General features: G+C 34.6%; 1 protein-coding gene across 1 annotated transcript in view; it reads right to left on the bottom strand.

Moving 5' to 3' along the window:
• The window catches only part of LOC130048686 (hemicentin-1-like), a 110,057-nt gene extending 93,996 nt beyond the window's left edge, over positions 1-16,061 (bottom strand). The window contains exon 1 of the mRNA XM_056145705.1: positions 15,958-16,061. Within this exon, the coding sequence (XP_056001680.1) occupies positions 15,958-16,036 (79 nt within the window). The 5' untranslated portion in view covers positions 16,037-16,061. The remainder of the gene's footprint in view (positions 1-15,957) is intronic.
• Between the last annotated feature and the right edge of the window lie 10,492 nt (positions 16,062-26,553).

Genomic DNA, 26,553 nt, shown 5'->3' with positions numbered 1-26,553 from the left:
TGCCGGTGTACTTCAGTTAATCCCTCCGTGTATTTCTTGTTAGTCCCATGTTAATTGCAAGGTTTTTCCTCCGTCATGGGAACAATAGAGATAAATACACAAGGTAAACTGGAAGAATACTGTCCAGCTTTGTCGCCGCATAGATAGAAAGATCGAAGTTCATTGTAATTAAAAATAAGTGCATATGGGGGGTTGAGGTTGAATTGAAGATAAACCTTCAACTGGGACATTTACATACAGTCATGTATTTACGCAGATTTTACGTTGCATGTGCATTACTAAGAATGTAGATTTTTTTATTTCATGAATTTCAAAACTATGAATACTGTATATTGTAAATTAAGATTTCAAACACTAATATTATAGTCAGGTGGTAGAATTAGACACATATATCTGCGTGTGAAATACGTACGCACATGCAAGTAATTACATGAAATATGCCAATTGGAAATTTTTTCGAATATGCTCAATTGATTGATTTAGCAATCAATGTGTAATTTGCATACATGTATAATTATGCATGTTTGTCAATGAGTGCTTTGATTTTATCATAACTTATAGTATCAAGGATATATAATGTGATTATAGGCTTATGTTCTGAAAACTTATGTTATCCTTTCTCTACATACAGTGTACATGTAAATTATGACATGTGTACACACATTATGAGTCACAGTACATTTTAGGACATTATACATGTGTATTGTAATAATATTAATGTTATTTGTTTAAGAGCATTTCAATTCAAAGCTTAGCTGAATCTGTCAGGTTTTCTAATATATCTTTGAAAAATACAAAATAATTTAACACCATATGCATGCAAATCATCGTCTCATAAAACATATGGTGTCAACGGTTTGAGTTTTATCAAGTCTTTAAAAATGACCGAAGAAATTCTTCCTAGCCTTTGCGAATTTCGGACAGAAGAAAAAATAATGGTATGCATCTTCTACTTATAATATTCACATGAACATAACGAGGTTGCAGTAGTAGATCATTATTCATAGTACACAATTATGACAAAATCTAATACCTAGATGTACCACCATAAGTGGTAATTTAGCTTGCCGCTTTATTTATGTTTTATAATTTGAGATTGAATAAGCAAGCATTTCTAATACCAATAGAAAGGCAGTTGACCTGTAAGGATGTAATAAACATTCCTATTTGTGTTCGATTATGCAGATGGATTTTAAATTACTTCCTATGTTTGTAACATTCGGGCACTAAACTGTATGTGAATATTTGTCGCATATAGTACTTATTCACAAAATTCAGGACTAGTTAATTTTGGAATCAGCATATCTTATAATATGAATTTAATGCAGTGCAGTTTGAAACCATGCAAAGTTTCACAAAAAATTCATCATTCTAATACAAACATGCACTGATGAACACTTCTAAATTTAAGTTCCTGAAAGTACATATTGTAACCTGAAAGTATATTTACTGTTATTTAGAAGTTTGAATCTAAACCTCAACATTTGCAAAATCTGCATCTATTTAACAATACCCTAACCCTGACTAAAGTTTTATATCTTATCAAAATTACACCTGAAACACCATTCAAAAATACAAGGAGGGGTGGGATATGGAGTCCTGTACACAATCACATGCGTTTAAATGATCAAGACATAGGGTTCACGGCGGGTGTGACCGGTCGACTAGGAATGCTTACTTCTCCTAGGCACCAGGTCCAACCTCTAATATATACAGGACTCCGTGTTTGTCGAACTCTTAATTTTGTATTCCTTTTAGGATTTATGAAATTGATCACTGTCCGTTATCTTCACCTTTTCACATGTGCAAAATTAAGACGGCGTGGCAATTTTTGGAAATTAGATACATTTTAGCTATATTACTGTCATTTATTGATGCTTACGAAGATATGTAAATCGAAATTTTCCTAGATGATTTGCATAGAGCTCTAGAAATTGAATTTCAAATTTTAAGTAAGATCATACACAATTTTAAAAATAAAGGATACGTAAATGTCTGATGTCTAAGTACAAGTTCTTGCACTTCAAGCAATGGTGAATTGTTTAGTTGTGTAAGTCGTGTCATTCTTTAAGAGAAGTTGTAGGGAAAAAATGAAAAATTAGCATAAACTAAAGAATTATTAAGTTATGTGTGGAGATTTTCCAAACATGTTCTTGTGCTAGAATATTAGTGTAGTGACATATTTTGACAAAAAATGAGCAATTTTAAGAGTATTAGTATATAATATGTTGGAACAGTAGAACATAATCCAGACAATGTGTTAACTTACCAGTGTCTATATGTATGTAAACATAAATGATTGCCCGTTGATTGTTTTAGAGAGGCAACATATTTTTATGACTTCTGAGTGTACGTCTCTATTTTGTATTATTATTTTGGAATAATAAACATATAAAACATAACCCATTAAATGTTGACAGCCCAACTTTTGACCTCCTGAATGCAAGGATAAGAGCAGTATTTCAGCCTTAACCCTGTATTATGTAGACAAAGAATCGAGTCTTTTTATGGTGATAAACAACCGATGAGATGTTAATTTTGTAATTCAAAGCATCTTAATTTTGCACAGTTACCAATTTAACTTTTAGACGACACATTTTCCCTAAAGAATGCTCGAAATGTGATAGATGTAATAAACTTGATCGATATTCATTTCAATTGAAAACTTCGTAAACAATAACATACTGCAGTCCTGGTTTACAAAACAAATAATAAACTCTCTAAATTGACCTTCTGTGATAATGTATATACATGAGAATGTAGATTTTGATCAATAGAAATGAAAAACAAAATATGGTGAAAAATCGTGACTCAATCCATTTAAGTGTAAATGAATATTATCAATTGCTAAATTGTCTTTTGTTAGTAAATTCTGCTGCGCTATATTAAGGGGTTTTCTGACCCATAACAGAATTGGAGACTCGTCCTGGATAAGAAACAGAATATATCGCATGTTTTTAAATTTTATTTATTTATTTTTTTGGAAAATTATTGAATTTCATAGACAGCAGAATTGACCATGTTTTTTGTCACAGATTTTCTTGTCTCGCCGAATGTTCAGGTGTTTGATGCCTTAAAAAAGATGAGCTGAAAAGTTTACCTGTACACTTCAGGGTAGAGAAAGGCAAAAATAACGAACAGTGATCAATCTCACAACTCCTACAAGCAATCCAAAGCAAAGAGTCGGGCAAACACGGACCCCTGGATATACCAGAGGTAAGATCAAGTGCCTACGAGGAGTAAGCATCCCCCAGTCGACCGGCCACACCCACCGCAAGCTACAAACCCCGATCAGGCAAACGGAACCATCCACAGCCTAAATCAGTGTGCCAAAAAAAAAAAACGGCCCAACAATCGACACGATAAACGCATGACCGCACTTGACCCAACGATAGGGTCACGTTGGCAAACCATATTGCTACAACGACCAAATAATCCGCGAAATCTGCAATGTGTAAACAAAATATTTGAGATAAAGTCGCTGAACAACTTTTAGAGAAAACTAAGCCTTAGTCATATTATTTTCCAAAAACAAACAGTTGTACCAGCGAAAATTTCGGAATTCGAATTTGAATTCGAATTAGAAAAATTAAAATTAGAAACAGAAAGAGGAAGTCAGAAAATGTAAATATAGAAATTGAAGCTAGAAAATGAAAGAGAAGGAAAAGAAAAACAGACAATTTGAGCAAGATAAAATGAATGCATTGTCCATGGGCACGAATTGTGTCCCTTTGTTAGCTGACCTGTTTCTATATTCATATGAAGCAGAATTTATTCAAAAACTTCTACGCGCGAAGAAGAAATATTTTGCTGTGGCTTTCAATTCGACATATAGATATATCGACGACGTTTTGTCTATTAACACTGATAACTTTCATTCATATATATGTCGATTCGATATATCCCTGTGAGCTGGAAATAAAAGACACCACAGAGTCGTCCACCTCTGCTTCATACTTAGATATTTCATTGAAAGTAGACAATAACGGCAAACTGACAACTCAACTGTATGACAAACGGGGTGATTTCGGCTTCTCCATCGTCAAGTTCCCATATTCATGTAGCAATATTCCATTATCACCTGCATATGGTGTTTATATCTCTCAACCGATTCGATACACAAAAGTTTTTTCTGCGTATAGTCATTTTTTAAATCGAGGCAAGCTACTGGCAAACAAATGGTACAGGGGTTTAAACAGTCTTGCTTGAAGTCAACATTTCGCAAATTCTATGGTCGTTATAACGATCTAGTTCGTCAATACAACCTATCTTTGGGTCAAATGCTGTCTGACATCTTTCATACGCATTGTTAGGCCGTTCAAGGCACACTGATGTTCACTAAGGATAACTTCGTTTACCTACGGATGATTTCGTCGGGTTCGAGGGCGGGCGTGACCGGATGCTTACTCCTCTTAGGCACCTGATCCCACCTCTGGTGTTCCCAGGGTCCCTATTTTCCCAACTATTTACTTTATATTGCTGATAGGAGTTATGAGATTGATCACTGTTCGTTATCTTCACCTTACATGCTGAAAATGAAAGAACAGAGATAAAATTTAAGAAAATTTGAATCAGAATAATTAAAAGTACAACAGAAATCTGAAGTCAGAAATGAATTCGATGCAGGTAAAAATACCAGGTGAGTTCCGAAATTTCAAAAAAGCAGTTGATAAATATTTCCTCAATTTAAAAACGTTGCAGAAAATTTGAAATGGCCACGGCAGGTTGGGTCTACTTTGTTTCAAAGTGTTTGATTGGCAAAACAGCCGATGTTTACTCGGTGCTGGCTATATCTGAGAGTTCCGATTATGACAAGTTCAATGCTGTTATCTTAAAGGCTTATGAATTAGTACCCGAAGCGTACATACAAAAGTACAGAAAATACAGAAAAATTGACAATCAAACATATGTAGAGTTTAATACTGATACTAATAAATTCTTTATTTAAATAGGATAGGACAATTCTCATAAATGACTAGTTTACATTGTGGTCCTGTATAAAACACATTCACAGACAGATAAATGAGATAATACAAAAATAGACAACACAATATAAAATATATACATAAAATACACACATGATATAACTGGGAAAACATACAAGTATATATATCTATATATATCACTTATTTGAGTACTAATGCTGCAAATATGCTGATTTAAAAGATGTAATAGAACCACAGCTTATGGCAGAGTAGGGCAACTGATTCTATAAAATTGTGGAGGATACCTTAAAAGACCGTTTATAATATTCAGTTCATACTTTTGGTAAATATAAAATGCCACTATCGCTACTTCTTATTTTTCTGGAACTGACTTGGCTGACAAAACTAAAAACGTTCATATATTTTGGTGTCGTATCTTCAAGAATCTTATAAGCAAGCACTAGTTTTCCCTAAATAAAATAATCATGAACAGGCATCGATTTAAGAACACTAAAAATATCAACCGTAGAAGTCTGAGTTACTTTCACATTCAATATAATTCTGGCTACCCCTTTCTGTAATTTAAAAAGTATGTCAATCAAAACCCTGTTTTTGGCTGAGCACCAAAGTGTGCAACAATAATTAAATGAGGAAATATACCAGTGTTATAAATTTTCAATAATGCTGCATTTGACATAAAAGTTTGCAGACGACATAAGATGCCTATTTTCTCTGAAAGTTTCTTGCATAAAGAATCAATATGTAGAGACTAAGTTAGACATTCATCTATTTGTACACCAAGAAGTTTGGCCATTTTAACAGTATCTAAAACAATATTTACTACTTTGATACATACTTTTCTGCATTTTGAGAGTTTTTGTGCAGTGCCAATCAGATATATTGTGTTTTCTTTAAATTTTAAGTTTGCTAGAGAAAAAAAAAAGATTTATTTGATCAATGGTTGCGATCTAATAGAATTCATAAAAATTTCAACAACATTTGTCAACTCATGTGTGTTAATGAAAATTTGAGAGCACATTTAGAAGATAAGAATGTGAGAACTTTTGAGGAAGCCGCAGTTATTTCAGATACTTATACCCTCTCTCATAAGAAAAATTTTGATTCAAAATATCAAGCTAGTGGTGCATCAAAAAGTGTAGACTCAGATAAAAAGAGTGCTTCAGAGGTGCAATCTAGTTCCTATTCACCACATCACAGTGGCTCTACGTCCAGTCCAAGGTAATGTCGTTTTGAACGTTCCTCTGGTGCGCGATCGGGTGCTACTTGTACTTTATTGTAAGAAAAAAAGGTTATCTGATTAGTGAATGTTTTAAGCTTAAAGTTGTACACGCGACGGAAAAGGCGATTTTTTTTCTAAAACAAAAAGATAAGATGAACAAAGAAACGCGTTGTTTAGTTTAAAATAACACTTTCCACAAATTTACGAATACTTAATCATTGTAATAACAAAGTAAATAGGCGTTTTCTGCAATTATTGAGTTACTGCCTTTTCATGAATATGAATGAAGGAAGTGCGTAATTAAGTTCAACGCGCATGTCCGCGGGAAATCAGATGGAAGAAGAGGTATGTTCTATTTGTTTACTTTATCGACTTTGAAAAGAGGGTCATTTGAATATTTATCTTTACGTAGGACATTGTTAACACTGGCAGCTTTAATAGATAACCATCTTATAAAGATAAGACGATTGCCATCTTAGATCTCGACTGGTACGATGTTTTGAACTACAAACATAGCCATGTGTACTTTACTTCACGAAACATATGGGGCACCGAAGGGGAAACATAAACTCCTTGCTGAATATAGATCTATTTTGTAACGAATACTGTTAGAGTCAATTTACGCTTTAAAAAACCAATAATGCATCTTGGTTTTGACACATTGATGAAACACATTCTCATAAAATACTACCCCCTTCCAAAAAACAATGTAAACCATGCATTTACTATTCACACATACAATGTAGGCCTATAGAATATAAAATACTCGTGGTACTAGAGCTTTATAGACGTAAAATGCATTGTAATTTAATTGTCTCTCTTACATGTATTCTTTCTTCTTCCAAAGCTGGTGCTATATTTATTATATTACCCATTTTTACAATTAATAAATTCCAGTAAGACGTATATATTTATATTTTATAGATCTAAATATATAAGAATACTTCAGAAGTTTCATTGGTATTCACAAGAATTCCACGTTGTAAATAAATGTAAAAGTCCATTAAGACCAAGTGTATGTCCTAGAACAAAATTAGATGGGAGAGCAACTCAACCTCAAGCCCAATAGGGGTGGGGGGGGGGGGGGGCAAAAGGCACAAAGCCGCACCATAGGCCCACACAGTGGAGATGTGGTAGTTCTTGCTCATTATGAGAGATAAAGGGACTGAGTACATATAAAAGACAAAGTAATTTTTTCAATGAAATTGATGTATGCAAAATGCTTTTCATATAATTAAAACATAAATCATTGACTTTAATAATTATGTGTTGCAGGCACACATAGAAATAACAGATGAGGAAAGGAAAGAATTGCTAATACAGCTAACATTTCTTCCAAAACATTGATTACGCAGCAGGTCTGACAAGGAGGATTTAATCCTCATCCCTATGATCAAAAACAGTTGGAGGCCAGCTGTTTAGATCTGCCTAAACAGATAGAGGACCAAATGGGTGCCAGTCATAGTACCCTGTAAGTTTAACATGCTGAATATATCTTTACAAATGCACTGGCTAACTTAAATTTGATATAACAGTCAGCTTGTTCGACAACTACAAAGGTACTATCAGATACTATATTGATTGTAGGATTTCTACTTCTAGTCCTTCATGAGCTGGTGCTTCAAATGTATGCTTTGCCACAGGATGAAGATTACAACAAGGGTATGGTGCACATTAGAAGTTTTATCCTCTTGAAATCATGGGTGCCTTGGTGTTGGATTGAGGCGGGTCATTCAAAGTTGTGTGTGGGCAATACAAGATAAATACCCAGACCAGTATACTGGATATATTCCATCAAGACTTTAGAATTTTGATTTCTATGCTGAAAAAGTAATTGAAACAATTTCATATTCAATGACTTTCTTTTTTATTTTCATGTAAATGGGAGACTATTAAAATTGCCATGTGACTCCAAATATTACTGCACCCTTGAAAAAATGTAAAAACAAAATATGTTTGTGAAACACTAGTGGTAATAAAGAACAAGTAAAGTAAAACAAAGTCAAAAACTTTGGTACCAAATCAAAATGATAAAGTTTTAGTCAAATTCCAAGGTCAAAGATCATGTTAATAATTGAAATGTCTTTCCAAAAAGAATTTATATACCAAATCTCTTAAAAGTACCCCCAAGGTCACAACATTGGTACCAAAAAAGGGTCTTGTCATAACAAGAGGCCCACAGGCCTTATCGGTCACCTGAATACTAGTGAAAAAGTATCACTACTTCCATGGGCTAGGAAAACTAGAAAAAAAATTCCTGTTCTGAATATCTAAGCTAAATTCTAAGAAAATGTTATTTATGTGTCAAACATTGGATATTTGATCTCGCCCCTAAAATAATTTGTCAGTTTAAGTAATTAGATCAATAGATATTCTACTTGGAGAAAACATTTATTTTCAACATATGGCAATTGGATGCTTTGATGTCTTCTACTGTTATATGAACACTATGTATTGAATTACAAGAAATATGGCCAGTCTATTGAGTAATGTCAATGATGTGTTTAAAACTTTGGTAGCAGAAAAATATTACTACAGTCTACCTACAGCAAATTTAATATTGTATAGACACTGTCATATAGTTTTGAAATATGTTCATGTCTCTCTGAATAGGAGTCAATTTTCAAATCTGGATTTCTTATCCTCTTCTAATTGAGTGGAAGTTGAAACTTGGATAGTATGTTTCATCATCATCTCCTTTTAAAGTGCCAGATTCCTCTGAAGTGTCAATACTCAATCTAAAATAAACAAGAATATCAGTAAATCTGATGGATGCTCCCCAAATTGCAACTTAACTTCATATGATGAATGATTTGCAAAGTGATCAATAACTGTTGAAATATTGTTGAAAGGAAGGTTTCTTTACATATGTGAGGTATGTTGAGTGATGTTGACCTTGAGAGACCTTGGTCCAAAAGATCAATAACTGTTGAAATATAGTGGAAATCCGAAATGAAGTATTTTCATCTATATGGTATATGTTCTGATTGACCTAGACCTTTACAAAATGACCTTGAGTGACCTTTGTCTGAAAGACATTTGCTTATTACTTATTTGTAGGATATACATGCACCTGTTCAAAAACTGATGAAATAAAAAACGTTTTACTTATGTAAGGTATATGTTCTGAGTGACCTTGGCCTTTCCAAGATGACTTTGGTCCAAAAGTCCCTGTCTCAAGGAATATTTGTGATCAATTATGATCAATATCTCATGAAAGGTTTAGGATATGGGAACTTCTATATCAATTTTTTTTTAAATAAGGATATTTTATGTGTCATGAGTGACCTTGACCCTTCCAAAATAATCTTGAAAGTCCTTGTCAAGGAACATTTTTTATTAATTATATCAATTTCTGATGAAAAGTTTAGGAGATATGAGCTTGGACAGACAGATTGACAGATATAACAGCGACTATGTGCTTTCAAAGGAAATGTTTGGGAAGCATAAAAACTGTATCAAGTATTTAGAATTTCAAAAAGGCACAGTCAAGCACATCTTCAGTGTATCCATACTAAACAACTGTACAAAGTTTGAGGAACGTTGATGAAGTTAGAGGTGTGAGAGGAGTTGATTACACAAAGTAGGTATCATATTACTGGGATACCTACCCCCCCCCCCTTTCACTATTTTATAACCCCACGCTATGCAACCCAGCCAACAAATATGGAAGAATTTTTATCTGAACTTACACAAAATTAACTAGCTTATATTCTGAATCAACACATAGATAATTACTGATACTCACTCAAATGGATTCAGAAAGGATGATGCACACTTTGGTTTTCTTACTGTACAGAACAAGTTTTTTGTATCATTTTCATTAGATTTACATCATCTATAAGGGAAATCAATTGAAAATATGAATTGCTTTGGAAAGTTATCTTAAAAATTCTTTTTTAATTATAAGATTGAATACCAGAATTCATAATATCACTGTAAAATAAATGCTTTAATTGCATGTACATACAATTATTTACACATGCACAACATGCACACACACATCTCTTGTTTTGATTCATATGTTTGCTATTCAGATAGTGTCAGTTCCATACCTGATTGATGGGCCTGGCTCGAACTCTTCAACACCTGGCACTCCTCTGTAAAATAAAGTACATTTGACCAAGTTCTAAAATTTTCTTTTCAAAAGAAACATCAATGTACTATGTATAAGTATATAAACTACTACATGTAGTTATAACAGTCAGCATTGAAATATGACTGAGAATTTAGTTTAATTTTGTATAGGTATTGAATAAAACCACTAAACAATAGTCAATCCATCAACATATACTGATATTTCATTTCAAGATGAAGAAAAAGTTGAGCTGAATCTTAACATACTGATCACTGGTTGCTTGTCTGGATTCTGCAGAAATATCAGAGATAATGTATTTTTTCGTAAAAGGCTTCGGGTCTGCCTGGCTGTGCACAGGAGTATAAGTATATTTAACTGAGTGCTGGTTTTGAACATATCTGGAAGAGAAAGTTTATATTTCAATATTACATTCACTTTTGTTTCTACATTGACTATGCAGTACATAAACATACATATCATTTATATTTATATATTTTCATTATATCCTACTGTGCAATTCTTATTACATCCCCCACATTTTATTTTAAATTTGATATCTAATTCTGTTGGTAGGGGCTATATGTTAAGAACAGTTATAAAAGGGGGTGGTGGTGTTATTGTTGGATTGAGGGTCTGAACCAACACCACCTGAGTAGGGTAGTAAATTAATATATCTAACTTTTTCAAGCACTTTCAGTTATTCAGTGCTAAATGATAGGTCCTCACTTTGATTGGCCCCTAAAAATATTACATGAGGTGGAACCCACTTCCCCGAGGAAAATTTCTATATCCAGGCACACAATGACAATGATGTATTTGGACAAGCACAATAACAATTACTGGCAAAGGCACATATTATATATTATATTATAGAAACAATAATATTCAAAATACAATCAGTGATTTGAATGCATGAATATGGCACCAGACAAAATCATATTATGATATACATGTATTACATATATTATATAAATGTATTGTATATATACAATTGTAAAGACAACGCTATCACATGTATATATGTAATAGCGTTGTCTTTACATATATATAATATATATAATGTATAATATATTTTGTATTTCAAATTGAAAAGTATTTAAATTACCATTACACTGAAATGTGCTTTATGTCCACAGACCGTGCTGCTCATGCACATAGTTTTACAAACTTTGAAGATTTGCTTCAAGACTTGGATCTTTTGGGGCATTTGGTGACTAAATGACATATTGAGAATTGAAACAAGAAAAGTACAGGCAGAGCATAGTATTCTTAAAAAGTCATCAAAAGTTTAGCAAGTCACAGTAAAGGCAGGGGGAAGAAAAGAAGTAGAAATATGATAAATATTGATTGTGGGTGTTGTAATTCAGCCTTTTATGTTTAACAGCTAGTGTGCACCTAAACTTTGAGGAAGTGATTTGTGTACTTCAGTTTATACATCATGTGTGCTACTGTATCTGATTGTAAATTTTATAATTCGCTGATATAATTCAGAGTGATCTACAGCAACTTGCTCATAAGCAAGTCAAATATCATATTTATACTACATATATTTCATTGAAAAATACCTCTTTGTACAAAACTTATTGCATTATGTTATTTGTGAACTCATTTTTTATGGGTATAATATTCATATATTTCAGAATTCTTTGTAGTTTCTTCATATAATTTCAAAAGAATATAAAATATCATGGCAAAGAATTAAGAAATTGTAGTACATGAGGATAAAATTTAGCCTGAGTGATTTCATGAATGTCATTGTGAACTATCTCAACCCATCCAGTGACAGCTAACTAGTAGCACTCACAGTCATCAACACAATGGATGTGCAGATTCTATCGCCTAATCCGTTAATGAATTAACTCCATTTTACCGTTCATATACACATATGCATCCAATAATAGCTTCTTTTTACTCCTTATGCTGTAAAAGGTTAAAACAAATAACGAATATAAATTACCCCTTCTGGGGCCTCATCATCTGTCACGTCGGAAAGTCAATGGTTTTATAGGATAAATCAAATATGTAGAGCTATGAAACATGAACGAATACCGTCATTGGAGTCACCAACGTAAGGCAATATTTGCCTTTTCTTCTGAATCAACTGGAAAGAAAGTAGCTAGGCCTAACCACACATTACAAACCTGTCAAGTAGAAAAGTTGTAGATGAACTTCATATTCTCCCTTATAGCATTCCACTGAGCATAGTGTTCTCCAATATATATTCTTTCTCTGCTCCTTTCTCTTTCCTATTTCCTTTTCCTCTCTTTTCTTTCTGACAATATTGGCTCCCAAACCGTAACGGTCTACCACGCTTTCGCGACGCCATCTTTGTTTATAAATATAAATATGGCTCTCGGTGTCACGTGGTAGTTTAATATTCAAAAAGAGGCATTATAATTTGACATCTTTTTAACGAGCTCGAATTCAATTGTGTAAATTGCAACAAGTTCTTAATTTTATTCAATAAACAAAATGAATAAATTTCCCTCTTGTTTTTAATTGATACAGCGTGTATACCTTTAAAAGAAAAATGATCTTAACAAACCACAGCCACATGTATGTACAGCATTTAGAAATGATAGGAAATACTTTGTTTCGTTTCGTTCGGACACTCCTGATGTTCAGGGTTCAAAGTCCAGTTCTGTTAACTCTATGGATGATTATAAGCCCTTTTTTGTCTCAGGGATTTGTTTCACTCAATGGCTCTGATATCATTCAACTGTGCAAGAGGGCACCTTCACTAGAAGAGGACGCCAAAGTTGAAGAATTTTTATACCAACGACGGGATCCTTATGCGAAAGTTCCAACCACCAGATGCATCACCGAATGAAGTATGGCGGGTCGTTCATGAGATAGTGGTCCTAGTGACATATCATAGGGACATCATGAGGTTGGCTTACGATACACCCATGGCAGGTCATTTAGGAGTCATTAAGATTCGTAACAGGATTTTGAGTCATTTATATTGACCTAAGTTAAGAAAGCATGTTTCTGAATTTTGCAGGTCTTGTGATGTTTGTCAGATGGTAGGTAAACCTAATCAGAAAATTTCATCAGCCCCTCTACAACCCATGCTAACATTTGAAGAACCATTCAGTCGGGTGGTCATACATTGTGTAGGCCCTGTTCAGAAACTAGGTCAGGAAACCAGTATTTACTTTCTATCATGTGTATGTCCACTTGATTTCATGAAGCTATACCTCTTAGGAATATTACGATGAAAACCATAGTCAAGGCCCTTACCAAGTTTTAAAGTTTTGTAGGAGTGCCCAAGACTATTTAGTCAGACCAAGGTTTACATTTAATATCAGGGTTGTTTCAACAGGTCATGCATGAGTTAGGTGTTAGACAGTATAAGTCTACTGCTTATCATCCCGAGTATCAACTCTTCTATCAAACGCTAAAACTATGATAAAAACATATTGTTATCAGTATGATAAAGACTGGGATGAAGGAGTTCACCTTGATTTATTTGCTACAAGAGAAGCAGTTATAGAGTCTCTAGTATCCAGTCCCTTTGAATTAGTGTTTGACCATACAGTTAGAGGTCCTTTAAAATTGCTGAAGAATTGATTGATTGATTTGCTGTTTTGCGCAATACTCAACAATTTTTCAGTTATCTGATGGCGCCCAGTTTGATTGGTGGAAGAAAGAAACCCAGTTACAATTGAAATTTACATGAATTTAAGCTTATTGATATAGTACATGTAGGTTCAAAGTTGTTCAAATCATTGTACTGGGAGTAGGGTGCGACCACGATTTGAGTTTTACATACATATATCTAGGAAAAATCTTTGAAATCAAAATCACTGGGCCAGAAAAGTGGTTACATGAACATAGAGGCTTCCTGACATGGAGTAGATTTAAGTTTGTTCTAAACTTGGTCCCTGTGGGTAGGGTGAGACCACAATCTTGAGGGGGTCGAAGTTTTACATGGGAATATAATAAATATCTTTTACAATACTCTCCTCATTAACAGAAGGGCCACGAGAAGTCATACATATAAAATATGCAAGCATTCCCAGGTTGTGTAGATTGAAGTTTGTTCAATTCATGACCTGAGGGTAGAATGACGTTATAATAGAGGGTCAAAGTTCAAAGTTGTATACGGGAAAATATAGGGAAATATCTTTAAAAATCCTCTTCTCAAGAACAGTTCGTCAATGGTTAGTATTATTCATATATGCAAGGATCTTGAGGTAGTGTAAATTCTACTTTGCTAAATTCAGGGGCCCAAGAAGTAGGGTGGAGAGGAGATCAGAGTCTGATAAGGGAATATACAGGGAATTACAACAAATTCTTTTCAAGGTTAGCAGGGCCACACTAAATCATTTCAAAATGCAAATGTTTCTAAGTTGTGTTGATTCATGTCTAAGCCTCCATGACTAAAGTCGGGATGGGGGGGGGGGGGCATATTGTTTTTGCATGTCTGTCTGAAATTTGCTTAAATGAGAGTAATATGGCTCTCATATTTGATATCTTCATTCCTTGTTATAGGACATTTCTGTTGGTATCAATTTGTTTTTACCTTGTGGCCTTGACCTTTGTGTTTGACATATTTTTAAGAAAATATAACCTAGGCTGAATTCTCCTGAACTATATATGGTAGGCTTTTATGTTTAGTATATATAGATATCTTATGGCAAGAAATTTCATTTGACACCATGCTGTTTGACCTTGTGACCTTGGATTTGAAGTTTGTCCCAAGTTTTATTATATTGATATTTCACATAATGATATACAAATGTGTATATTCTTTATTACCAGACTTTTAATTTAGTACCTGAACTAAATTACGTTGGGTGACTATCAATCATCGAGTCAATGTTTCTAAAAGTGCAGCAGGCACATCAATAAAGGTGGTTAAGGACTTGTGTCATTTGACAGAAAGATTTATAAAATGTCCCAGCCGTGAGGAACTTGTGCACACCAAGACAGCATTTCACAAGATAGCCAGTAAGGAAATTCCACTTCAAATGTAAATGTTGTCTGCTACAAGCTACTTGTACCTAGTGAGCATGACCCTGACATTAATGCGTATCTTGAGCCCTAGTGCAGTAGCAACCTACTGTAGATGTACATGTTATATAAATATTGTGTCAATATCAATATTATTGGAGCAAACTAAAGATTTATATTCCATGCCTGAAAACATAGATCACTGGTATTAAACTGATGATAGTAACGATCGTTACTATCATCCCAAGATGGCGGAAGGAAATTCGGGTAAAACCTCGTTTACTTATTGTATATATTTGTATGGTTTATTTGCGAATGATATGTAGGTAAGACATATCATACACTAGCAACAATTACGATCAGGTGTTATTTTGTCTTTTATATGGCTCATATGAACGGAATATTCCTCGTTGAAAAAATAGCGAGGATGATAGTAACGAAAGTAAAAGTGAAAACAAAGATGACAGTAACGGAAATTAGTAACATTGTAAGTGTTACCCTTCGATTTGTATTTGTAAACATGCACACATACAAGCACTCATTCATACATATTATGTCACAAATACATATACATGTATGAAACTGTAAAACATGTATGAAACTGTACATATATCTACGTATCAATACTTTCTAGACATCTGTATGATTACAACATATACATTTATCGTCTACAGATTCTTAAAGCCATGCAGGTCAAATAACAGTCTAGTATTGATTAAGATGTTGAGCATACACATATCATTGATATTACTTACCAAAGCAGTGAAGTAGAATGAGGCACATTAATGAAAGGGTTCCATATCCAAACGACGGAGACCAAAATCCTGCACTCATTTTGTCAGGTTATTTACTTCCTCCTTCTTCATTGAAGTGTATGTAAATATAGTAAGCATGCATAAAATGTTATCTTTATAGAGGTAAATAGGAGTGTGGCATATATATTGAACATTAGGGCGAATGAGTGTACTCTTTCAACATTTAAATATGACTCTACATTGTGTTAGGTTATGATTGATGTACTGTATAAATAAAATGATGCAGAATACAGGACTGTTTCTGTTTAAAACAAATAAAGAGTTATATATATATATATTTATTTATATTAGAAGTTGATTCGGCACAGTTGTAAATAAATATTGAAAATCAGAATGAAACATTCCATAAAAAACAATCATTTACTGCATTTACATCGTATGGAATGTGTCATTCTGATTTTCAATATTTATATATATATATATATATATATATATATATATATATAACCATTAAAAGGCGGTGTTAAAGGTCACACACCCAGGAAATACCAGCTGACCATTTCAATTTTAGTTTACCAGTTTCGTATAATAGTCTATTTTTTTCGTCGATTTTATATTCTTTTTATTAGTATTAACGACACGCCGGAAAAATAACAATCAAATATGTTGAACATAAACATATCATTGATATTACTTACCAAAGCAGTGGGGTAGAATGAGGCACATTAATGAAAGGCACTATATCCAAACAACGGAGACCAAAATCCCGCACACATTTCGTCAGGTTATTGACTTCCTTGTTCTCATTATAGCTAGCATGTATAAAATGTTACCTTTAAAGAGGTGAATAAGCGTATAGTGTATGTATTGAACATCGGAGCGAATGAGTGCACTTTAGATATCTCTCTTTCAACATTTAGATATGATTCTCCATTGTATTAGTTTATGATTCATGTACTGTATCAATAAAATGGTTCAGAGATACAGAATTCATTCTGTCTAAAACACATAAAGAACTTTTTAAAAAGACATTAAAAATCACTGTCAAGGGTCACAAAACCAATACAAAGTGACCAAATTTCAGGGTTAAGGTTTACCTGTTTCGTATGGTGGTCTATGTTTTCGTCGATTTTATATTGTTTTCAATTAAAATTTGGTGAATGAATTGATAGAAAGCTCTGTAATTATAAGTTTGACGGTCTGAAACCCCAGAAATGAATCGTCGGAGCACACTGTGAATACATTGAAAACGCCCCTAAGATGCCTATATTGATGACAGACTTCAAAAGAATTGGAATGGCACTAGTAGTTATGAGGACATTAAAAATATTCCATTGTTAACACATTAAATTCTTGAAAATATTGTCCCCACCCTAATATCAAAACCCCTACCCCTGGGATCATAAAATTTGCATTTTTAAAAAATCTTTTATCAAAATGCATCCCATACATACAAATCTGTTCATAACTCACATTAGAAACAAAATTAGCTCATAATGCATAGCATACATCAGTAAAAATATAAATTAGAAAGAAAAAACATTTCATAATGCAAACACAAAGACTCATTTGATAATACACACATTAAATTTCGCACACTAGTACATACTAAGAAGTAGATGACCCGTATTGATTTAGGTCACGTTGTCAAAAGTCAAGAGTCAACCCGGCCATAGGAATATACCGCCTGCTCAATATCTTGAAGATTCTTTGCTTGAAATACTTCAAACTTGACAGACTAGTACATCCTATGAATTAGAAGATGCCTATTGATTTTGAGATCTCTGGTATATCCAGGGGTCCGTGTTTGCCCAATTCTTTATTTATTCATTTTTTCTGATAGGAGTATGAGATTGATCATTGTCCGCTCAACATCTTAATTTGTTTTGGCACTATATATGCATCAATTGAATGATGCATATGTATAAGCCATTTTCGATTTTGCACTCTTGTTCATACATATCTTTAATTTTCTTGATATATACGAGGGTTATTCAACATGTAATGTGTATTGTACGATGTCTCAAAATCATTCTACTCAAATAGTGAAATTAACATTACATCTCTTCAAAGTATTCTACGTGGTTTGAAATACACAATTTCAATCTCTAAATCAATTTCTGAAATGCGGCACGGTACCCTGATTTAGGTAGACTTCTGAGGCACTGACTGATGGCTGAGTCAAGGGCTTGTCGTTACTTGTAACAACGACCAGATAAGACTGTTTTAAGTTTTGGAAAAAGGACTAAGTCGCATGGGGCTAGAATCGGAGAGTATGGTGGATGTGTCAAGACGGTAACCATCTCTGACTTAAGAATTGCTTCACAACCTCATATGTATGAAAGGTGAAGATAACGAACAGTGATCAATTTCATAACTCCTACAAGCAATACAAAATAGATAGTTGGGCAAACACGGACCTCTGGACACACCAGAGATGGGGGTCAGGTGCCTAGGAGGAGTAAGAATCCCCTGTCGACCGGTCACACCCGCCGTGAGCCCTATATCCTGTCCAGGTAAACGAAGTTATCCGCAGTCAAAATCAGTGTGCCAAGAACGGCTTAACAATCGGTATAAAATATGTCAGACAACATTTGATCCAATGATAGGTTGTATTGACGAACTAGATCGTTATCACGACCATAGAATTTGCAAAATGCTGACTTCAATCGAGACTGTTGAAACCTCTGTACCATCAACTTTTTTGTTAGTAGCTTACCTCGATGTGATGAAGCATTAAAGTAGACGAACATGCCTAAATCATGACATAAGGCGTCGTTTATGATAATATTTCTTAAACTTTTTTAGTATAACATCTCGGTTATACCGACCTGTAACACTTTTGAACTTCAGCACCGGAATTTTTACAACTATACCATCACATGAGAAGAACATGGATTAAAGATCCTTCTTTGTGCTTATGGTTCTTTTGGCAACTACAGACCTTCTACCGTGTTTAGCCATATTTTGTTTTCAATTTTTCTTACTGGTTTGAAATAGTAAACCCATATTTCGTCACCAGTAACAATATTTACAAACCTTGATAGAATTTGGGAAATATTTTGAGTAATTGCTTAGCGATTTGTACTCGTACCCGTTTTTAGTAATCTGTCAATATATGCGGTATTCATCTGGCAGAAATCTTTCGTACTTTCAAAATACGCTTCAAAATGAAATGCACCCATGATAGCGATATGCCAACAGCTTTGGCAATATCACGAATCTCATATCCGCCATCACTTTCAATTATTTCCCTGACTTATAAGACATTTGCCTTGCCTGTTACAGTCACAGGTCGTCCATATTTTCCTGCATCTTTGACTGACTCTGTGCCAGTCAGAATATGTGTTTAGTAAACGAGAAGTGATAAAAGAATTAGATAGATTATATGAGGAATATGTTTTGGTTCCAGCTGACAAAACTTTTAACAACATTGTCTTTGTTTGTAAGGCTAATAATTAAAACTGATTTTAAACGAACTTGGCATTAATTCCACTTATGGCAATCGTACTTATCCTTCAACTGCCCTTTTAAAAATATGAACTTCTTCAAAACATGGCTTAAGTTTTAGGCACAATTAATATCTCAGTTAATGGGTCGAATGTCATTGTCTTTGCTTGTAAGGTTTTTTTATGCAGTTTAGAAATCCAGTATAGGTACGGTAACTCATATTCATTCGCACATAATATTTATTATCATTGCATCCATATGGATATGCAGTGCCTAGGCTCCTGATCCAGTGATCTTCTCGTTGTCTACAAAAAGGGGAAGATAACGAACAGTGTGCCTTATGCTCTTTTTTCTTCTTTCCTTTTATGTCATGTATTCATATTTAGGTAATAATTTTATCACTAATTAGGTGTGTCTTATGCTATATTTTTTCATCTTTTCCTTTTATATCGTATTTATGTTTAGTTACTAATTTTAGATGCTAATTTTATGTTTGTGTATATGTTTTAATGCAGGACCACTATGGAAACTAGCTATATGCTAATTTGTGTAATCCTGGATCAATAAAGGCTATTCTTATTATTATCATTATTATTAACAGTGATCAATCTCATAAATCCAATAAGCAATACAAAAAAGATAGTGGGGCAAAAGGGGTAATTAAAAACTTGAAAAAAACACAGGATAGAACTGAACTTATCCGACCTAAGATTATTTTGGTGATTGGTAGCCTTCCATCTATCTTAGCAGACTTGATTTTTAAGCCCTGTGACAAAATTTGCACCAGTTGGATCTTTAAGACTTTACAATGGTAGGATATTGATGTCAGGTACGACGTTTCAATGACAAATAGGCGACAGATCTTACCATCAACTCAGAAGTAGGTGGCCAAGGGGTATTTAAACCTTGAATCATATAATAATCAAAATACTTTTTAGGTCAATTTGATATGCCTTGCATGTGATTTCTGACAAAGCTGCTGCGAACAACTTGTTTACCTCAAACTTTAGATAGGCGTATGAAATGTGGTAGGTATCGTGCATAGTGATGCCTGTGAATGACAGCCAACTTGCCTAAAAAGGTGCCTCTGTTGACGAGAAATTGAATTCTTAGCCTTAGTAGGTATGTGAACTGCACTAAGTAGAATATTGTGCACTATACAATCTACAACAAATGCATGGATTAACTTAAAAACCCGGTTGAATTTGGAGGACAGCTTATTCAAAACTACCACTTATGCTTCATTATCAACATGAAAAAGGAATTCTTTATTTGGTTATCTACTGGCCCACAACTTGATGGTCAAACCACTGTAATAAGTTCTAAAGTTGTCATATCATGCATTATATACGGGTCGTACCAATCATGTGGCCCAGGAAAATTAGACCACTCACCCCAAAAATAAACACCACAATCCGAATGAGCAGAAAGAGCAGTCTGTGTACAAGTTCGATGACCAATCAGTTTCTATGAAATACATTTTACCATTAAAACGTTCTAACAACCTTACCCACATGCAAATGTCTTGTTTCATTTCATTATTGAACTTCATGAAAGGTGAAGATAATGAACAATGATCAATCTCATAACTCCTATAAGCAATACAAAATAGAGAGTTTGACAAATAGGGACCCTTGGATATACCAGAGGTGGGATCAGGTGCCTAGGAGGAGTAAGTATCCCCTGTCGACCGGTCACACTAGCCCTCTTCATCAGGTAAACGGAGTTATCTGTATTGAAATCTAGTTTGCCCAGAACGGACTAACAATTGGTATGAAAGAAGTCAGACAGCATTTGACCCAATGATAGGCTGCATTGGCAAATTAGATTATTATAAAGACCATATAATTTGCGAAATGCTTACTTTAAAGACCCAACTTTAAGTTAACGCCCCCAAATTTTACCTGTGTCGCGATCAATGATAAGCCGCTGGTCAATCAAACTTTTAACAATAGAGCTTAGGTTGATTGACGTTTGCAGAGACCGTTGTCTACAGCTACCTGAGAAAGATGTTTTGATAACAATCATGGCTAATGATGACCGGTAGTCTTCAGATCTCGAGGAAAGCCCCAGTATACCTGAGTTTTTATAGCATTGACTCGCACCAAGAATATTTTAATTTCTAACGTCCCCTATACAATGCAATTGATCATCGTATTTTCTCTCTCCATCTTTATACATGTATTATAGATTAAACAATCAGAAATCAAACAATAATAATAATAAAAAAAACCAAACAAACATAAGTTATTGGAATATTTTCTATTAATGATTTATTGTGGCTTTATATTTATAAAAACATAAACAATTCTTTATTGGCGCAACACATCAACATGTATAATGGTTATATTGCCCATGCGTAAAACTGTTACAGTAGTTTAAAAAAATGCTTCTGTTTGAGATACCACATGGATTATAAATTACACAATCAGAAATCAAACAATAGTAAAAAAAGCATAAATAAGTTACTGAGATATTTCTATTTATAATTTATCACGGCTTTATATTTATATATATATATATATAGAGAGAGAGAGAGAGAGAGAGAGAGAGAGAGAGAGAGAGAGAGAGAGAGAGAGAGAATGTGTAAAACTGTAGCAATAATATAGATGAAATGATATGGGATGGCAATAGTGTTGCATACGTATGACAATAATTACTCATTTAGTCAATGATTGAGAGTAAGGGAGAGAGAGAGAGAAAGGGGGGGTTAGACTAGCTATGTGTCAGCTTCTGTTTGTTGGGATACCATCGTTACACAAACAATACGTCCACATAAATCCTAAAGAGAGAGAGAGGAGGGGGTGTAGACTTCGTGTAAGCTTCTGTTTGGGATGCCATCGTTACACAAACACTACGTCCACAGAAACCCTAAAGAGAGAGAGAGAGGGGGGGGGAGAGAGGAGGGGGTAGACTTCGTGTCAGCTTCTGTTTGGGATACCACCATTACGCAAACACTACAGCTACAGAAACCCTACAGACGGCCCATATTGAGGAGTATCTTGATCATTCTTCATTTGGTTGTACATGTACACAGATCTACTTGGATTTATTCATTCTCTCGAAACATGGATATTTTACCTACTACACCCACGACACCGCGAACTCCCAGGACACCAGGAAGTGCCCGGAAACGCCGGGTAATATTGTATTTAGGATATTATTTATATACGATATATAACAATTTAATTAGAAGTTTTAAAAAGCAAAGGTTTAGAAATGGGCTAAACCTGTCATTTGCAATACATACATATGACCAAGTTTGAAGGTTTACGGGAAATAGAAATGCGGTATGCAGTAGAAATTTTAATTTTTTTTTTTTTTGCACAAATCAAGACGCTAAGCATAATTTGTAATAACCTGTGTATATCATAAAAATATACACAACAACCGATCTCTTGGCCAGGTAAATTCCAGGTAAATAAAATTGACCATGGATAAGCTCCGCCCACATTCAGTGATCCGAGGAGCAACCGTACGGTGTTTTTTGGGGGAGTCTTTAAACAAGACTATTGAAAACCTGTTCCATCAACTTGTTTGTGCGTAGCTTGCCTCTATTCAAAAACTGACCATACCGAAAGCAAGGTCTTGCGTATCTAATCAGTTGAGAGATACAAACACCATATGCAGTTGATCATGGAATATTGCCACATAAAATTATGAGAAGTTGACGATGGAGGAGCCTAAATCATCCCGTTTACTATTAAGTTGAGTTGTTAGTTTGCCTTTAATTAATATTTATTTTCAATAAAATGCTGATGTAGTTTACTCGTTCCATGGGTTATGTTCTTTAAACACTTCACCAATGCCCTTCGCGGTGAGATGGATTTAGTGGAAAAAAAACAAGCTTCCCCAGCTGGGATTGTAACTGCCGCAGTAGAATATGTTTTGCCTTAGATATTCCCGCAATAATGCCAACAACTCATCACATTTTGCTTGAGGTAATCGAACCATCATCTGCATGGTATCCATTTCCAAACCCAGGAAAACAAGACAAGGTGTAGGAAAAACTGCTTTTGCCTTGGCAAGTGAGACCCTAAGTTCACTACACACTGTTTGAAATGTTTGCATTTGTTTGTAACAATATACTTTATCTTTTCATGTGAAAATGAAATCATCCAAATGATGAAGGTACTAGAACCAATAAGGTGTTGGGGAAAGCAATGTACATTCTTTAAAACATCTACATGACAATGAATAGTCCATTTATCAATGTAGTACACACCACTGACCTTGACACCTAATAAATCAAAATCCCGAGAAGAAATTGGCAATTATCGCAATGATGATTTTATATCCATTTTCCGATGAAAGCACTCTTCCCAATCGTGGCTAACATTCTTATTACTGTATAAAATGACGAGTAATGAACTATTGACTCTATGTATGAATTGACACTGTTCTTTGCAGGTTATGATAAATGGGTTATTAGACGCCAACCAGTGTTGTTACCATTTGGAACAACTCCTACGGGATATATACGAAGATTAGCAATAGGTCGATTCTTGTAAGGTTCCTACCCTACCTAATTCCACCTCTTTGTTAATGTTTGAAAAATCTAGTATAAGTTTATGAGCTACAGATTTGTTGGCATAATTGGCAAGATATTTGGGCAATACATGAATTCTAATTGATGTTTTGTGCATTTCCCCTGTAGTTAGGGGTTTGGATGGGGAGCCGAGATAGTTCTGCTGGGATGGAGTGTTTGGTGTTCTGTAGTACTGAGGTCTGGACTAGGGGTGAAAGAATCTATAGAAATTCTGAAATGCAGGAGTAGGACTTGTCTTTGATTGTTGCCAAGTGCAGGACATGACTTGGTGCTTGCCGCGCAGGGTGTACATGTGTGCATAATGTCTTCCACAATCTCAAACCCAAAATTGCCAATGGCGAGTATGTTATTTTAAGGCTTTTGATCGATCGCAGTTATGATTCTGATCTTAATGACGATAATAAAAAATGTTTATGCAAGGAGGCAACTTAACTTATCATCAAAATGTAAATCCATGGTAATTTCAGATATTCAGGTGTGGACCAATGCATTTTTATCTATGCCTCAATTTATGCATTGACACACCCAGAATGTATTGCATCCTGTTTAAATACATGCATACTATCAGAATAGGTCAGTCGATCAGAGGCACGTGGATGGAGGGATTATGATATTTAATTCCGTTCGAAAAAAGAATACAACCCCGGTATGTCATTTCCTGTTGCTGATCAAGGGCTGTGGCTGTTATACACGTACAACCCACTCACTGTCCAAAGGTTGGTGTCACAAGCCATCCCCTTAAAGTATTCAATGTATAATGACCAGATTTCATATCTAATAAATGGATGGTGGAATATTTGTAATCATGGTATCATTTTGAAGGGTTCATCAAATAAAAATAATCCACCATAGGAATTTTCAAAATTTTGTTTACTGCTTGATTTATTTCACCTAGAATTTAACATTGAAGTATATGGGAAAAACATGTTTTATTACAATATTTTAAAAACATATTATATTTTCACACTAATCTATTGATAGTAAGTTACATACACTTTCTTTTTATGAAAATATGAAATAAAATTAATCATTGATCACACACATTTTTAGAAAATTACATTTTTCTTATTTATATAAAGGACAAACAACTCTTCCAAAAAAGTCTTAGTGTAAAAAGGTCAGCTTCTAATCGTTTACCAGTCATGTGCATTTCATCTGCTTCACTTTCATCATTATTTAACAATAAACTTTTATGTTGATCTAAATCCTTCAAAATTGTTCATTATCCTTTCTTTATACATGGAATACCTTAAGATGTTATGAGTTCAACTACAAAGGGCAATGTAGTAAAACTGCATATCAATACAAGCACGAGAGTATCTTGTGTTCCTTGTATCAACCTTATGTCAAATGCAGATGTATTTCAGATGTTGGTTGAATTTGCAGGCCACCCAGTACTTCACCATCATGGCACCCACGCTTGAATGGAGTACCATCCACCCAAGCGACCACTACTAGACCCCCCATAATCCCAGCGCTTTAGGACCCCCTAAACAACCCAGCAGTTTAGACCTCGAGGATATCGCCCCCTTCTCTATTAGTATGTCCGTCTTATCTAGATACTTGGCTAACTATCCAGATGAAGTGACAGCTTTCAAATCATTACAGGGATTTAGAGAGGGTTTTGAACTTTGCTACCAAGCCCCGGGTGTGGCATCGAATTGTAGAAAACTTAAATCATTGCACAGTTTGCAAAAGGAGGCTATGCACGCTATTAACAAAGCTTGGGGAGGGTTGCAGGTCCCTTCATTCATTCACCACTCCAAAATCTGGTTATCACCTGTGGCAGTGATTCCGGTGAGTCAGCGTAGAAATGTCCTCCAGTATAGTCATGATCAGAAGACTGCATGACATTTAGGCATCAGAAAAACCCTGAGGAAAATCAGAGTCTTACTATTGTCCAGGACTTCAGAAAGATGTACGCCAATACATCGCTGTGTTGTTTGCTCAAAGCACAAGTGTCCAACAAAAACTAAACGAGAACCAATAAAAATAGTTGGAGCCGGTTTTCAATGGAACGAGTAGCAATGGACATCCTTGGTGAATTACCTATAACGGAAAAGGGTAATAGATACATCTTAGTGATATCAGACTATTTTAATAAGTGGACCGAAGTCATTGCAATGCCAAATATCGAGGCAAAAACTGTTGCAGAGATATTCGTTAAAGAAGTAGTGACACGATTCGGAGTACCCACTACTCTTCATTCTGACCAGGGAGCTCAGTTTGAAAGTAAGCTTTCCACAGAGATGTGTAAACTCTTGCACATCAAGAAAACACATACAAACCCTTACCACCCCCAATCAGATGGAATGGTAGAGAGGTTCAACAAAACTCTTGCTACCATGCTCAGCTCATATGTAAATTAGCACCACACAGGTTGGGGTGAGTACCTTCCATTTGTCATGATGGCATATAGGTCAGTAGAACACGAAACGACAGGATGCAGTCCTAACTACTTAATGATCGGAAGAGAAGTAGGAACACCAATTGACCTCATGTATGAGATGCCAACTAGCATAAAGAAAATTCCAAAAAATCAATGGGCTTGGGAATTAAAAGAACGAATGGAGATTGTTCACAGAATAGCTAAACAA

This window comes from Ostrea edulis, chromosome 1 (assembly GCF_947568905.1).
Source record: "Ostrea edulis chromosome 1, xbOstEdul1.1, whole genome shotgun sequence".
In the NCBI taxonomy this organism is placed as follows: Eukaryota; Metazoa; Mollusca; class Bivalvia; order Ostreida; family Ostreidae; genus Ostrea; species Ostrea edulis.
Note: the sequence above shows the minus strand (reverse complement) of the source record. Positions and strands in the feature narration are given on the sequence as shown.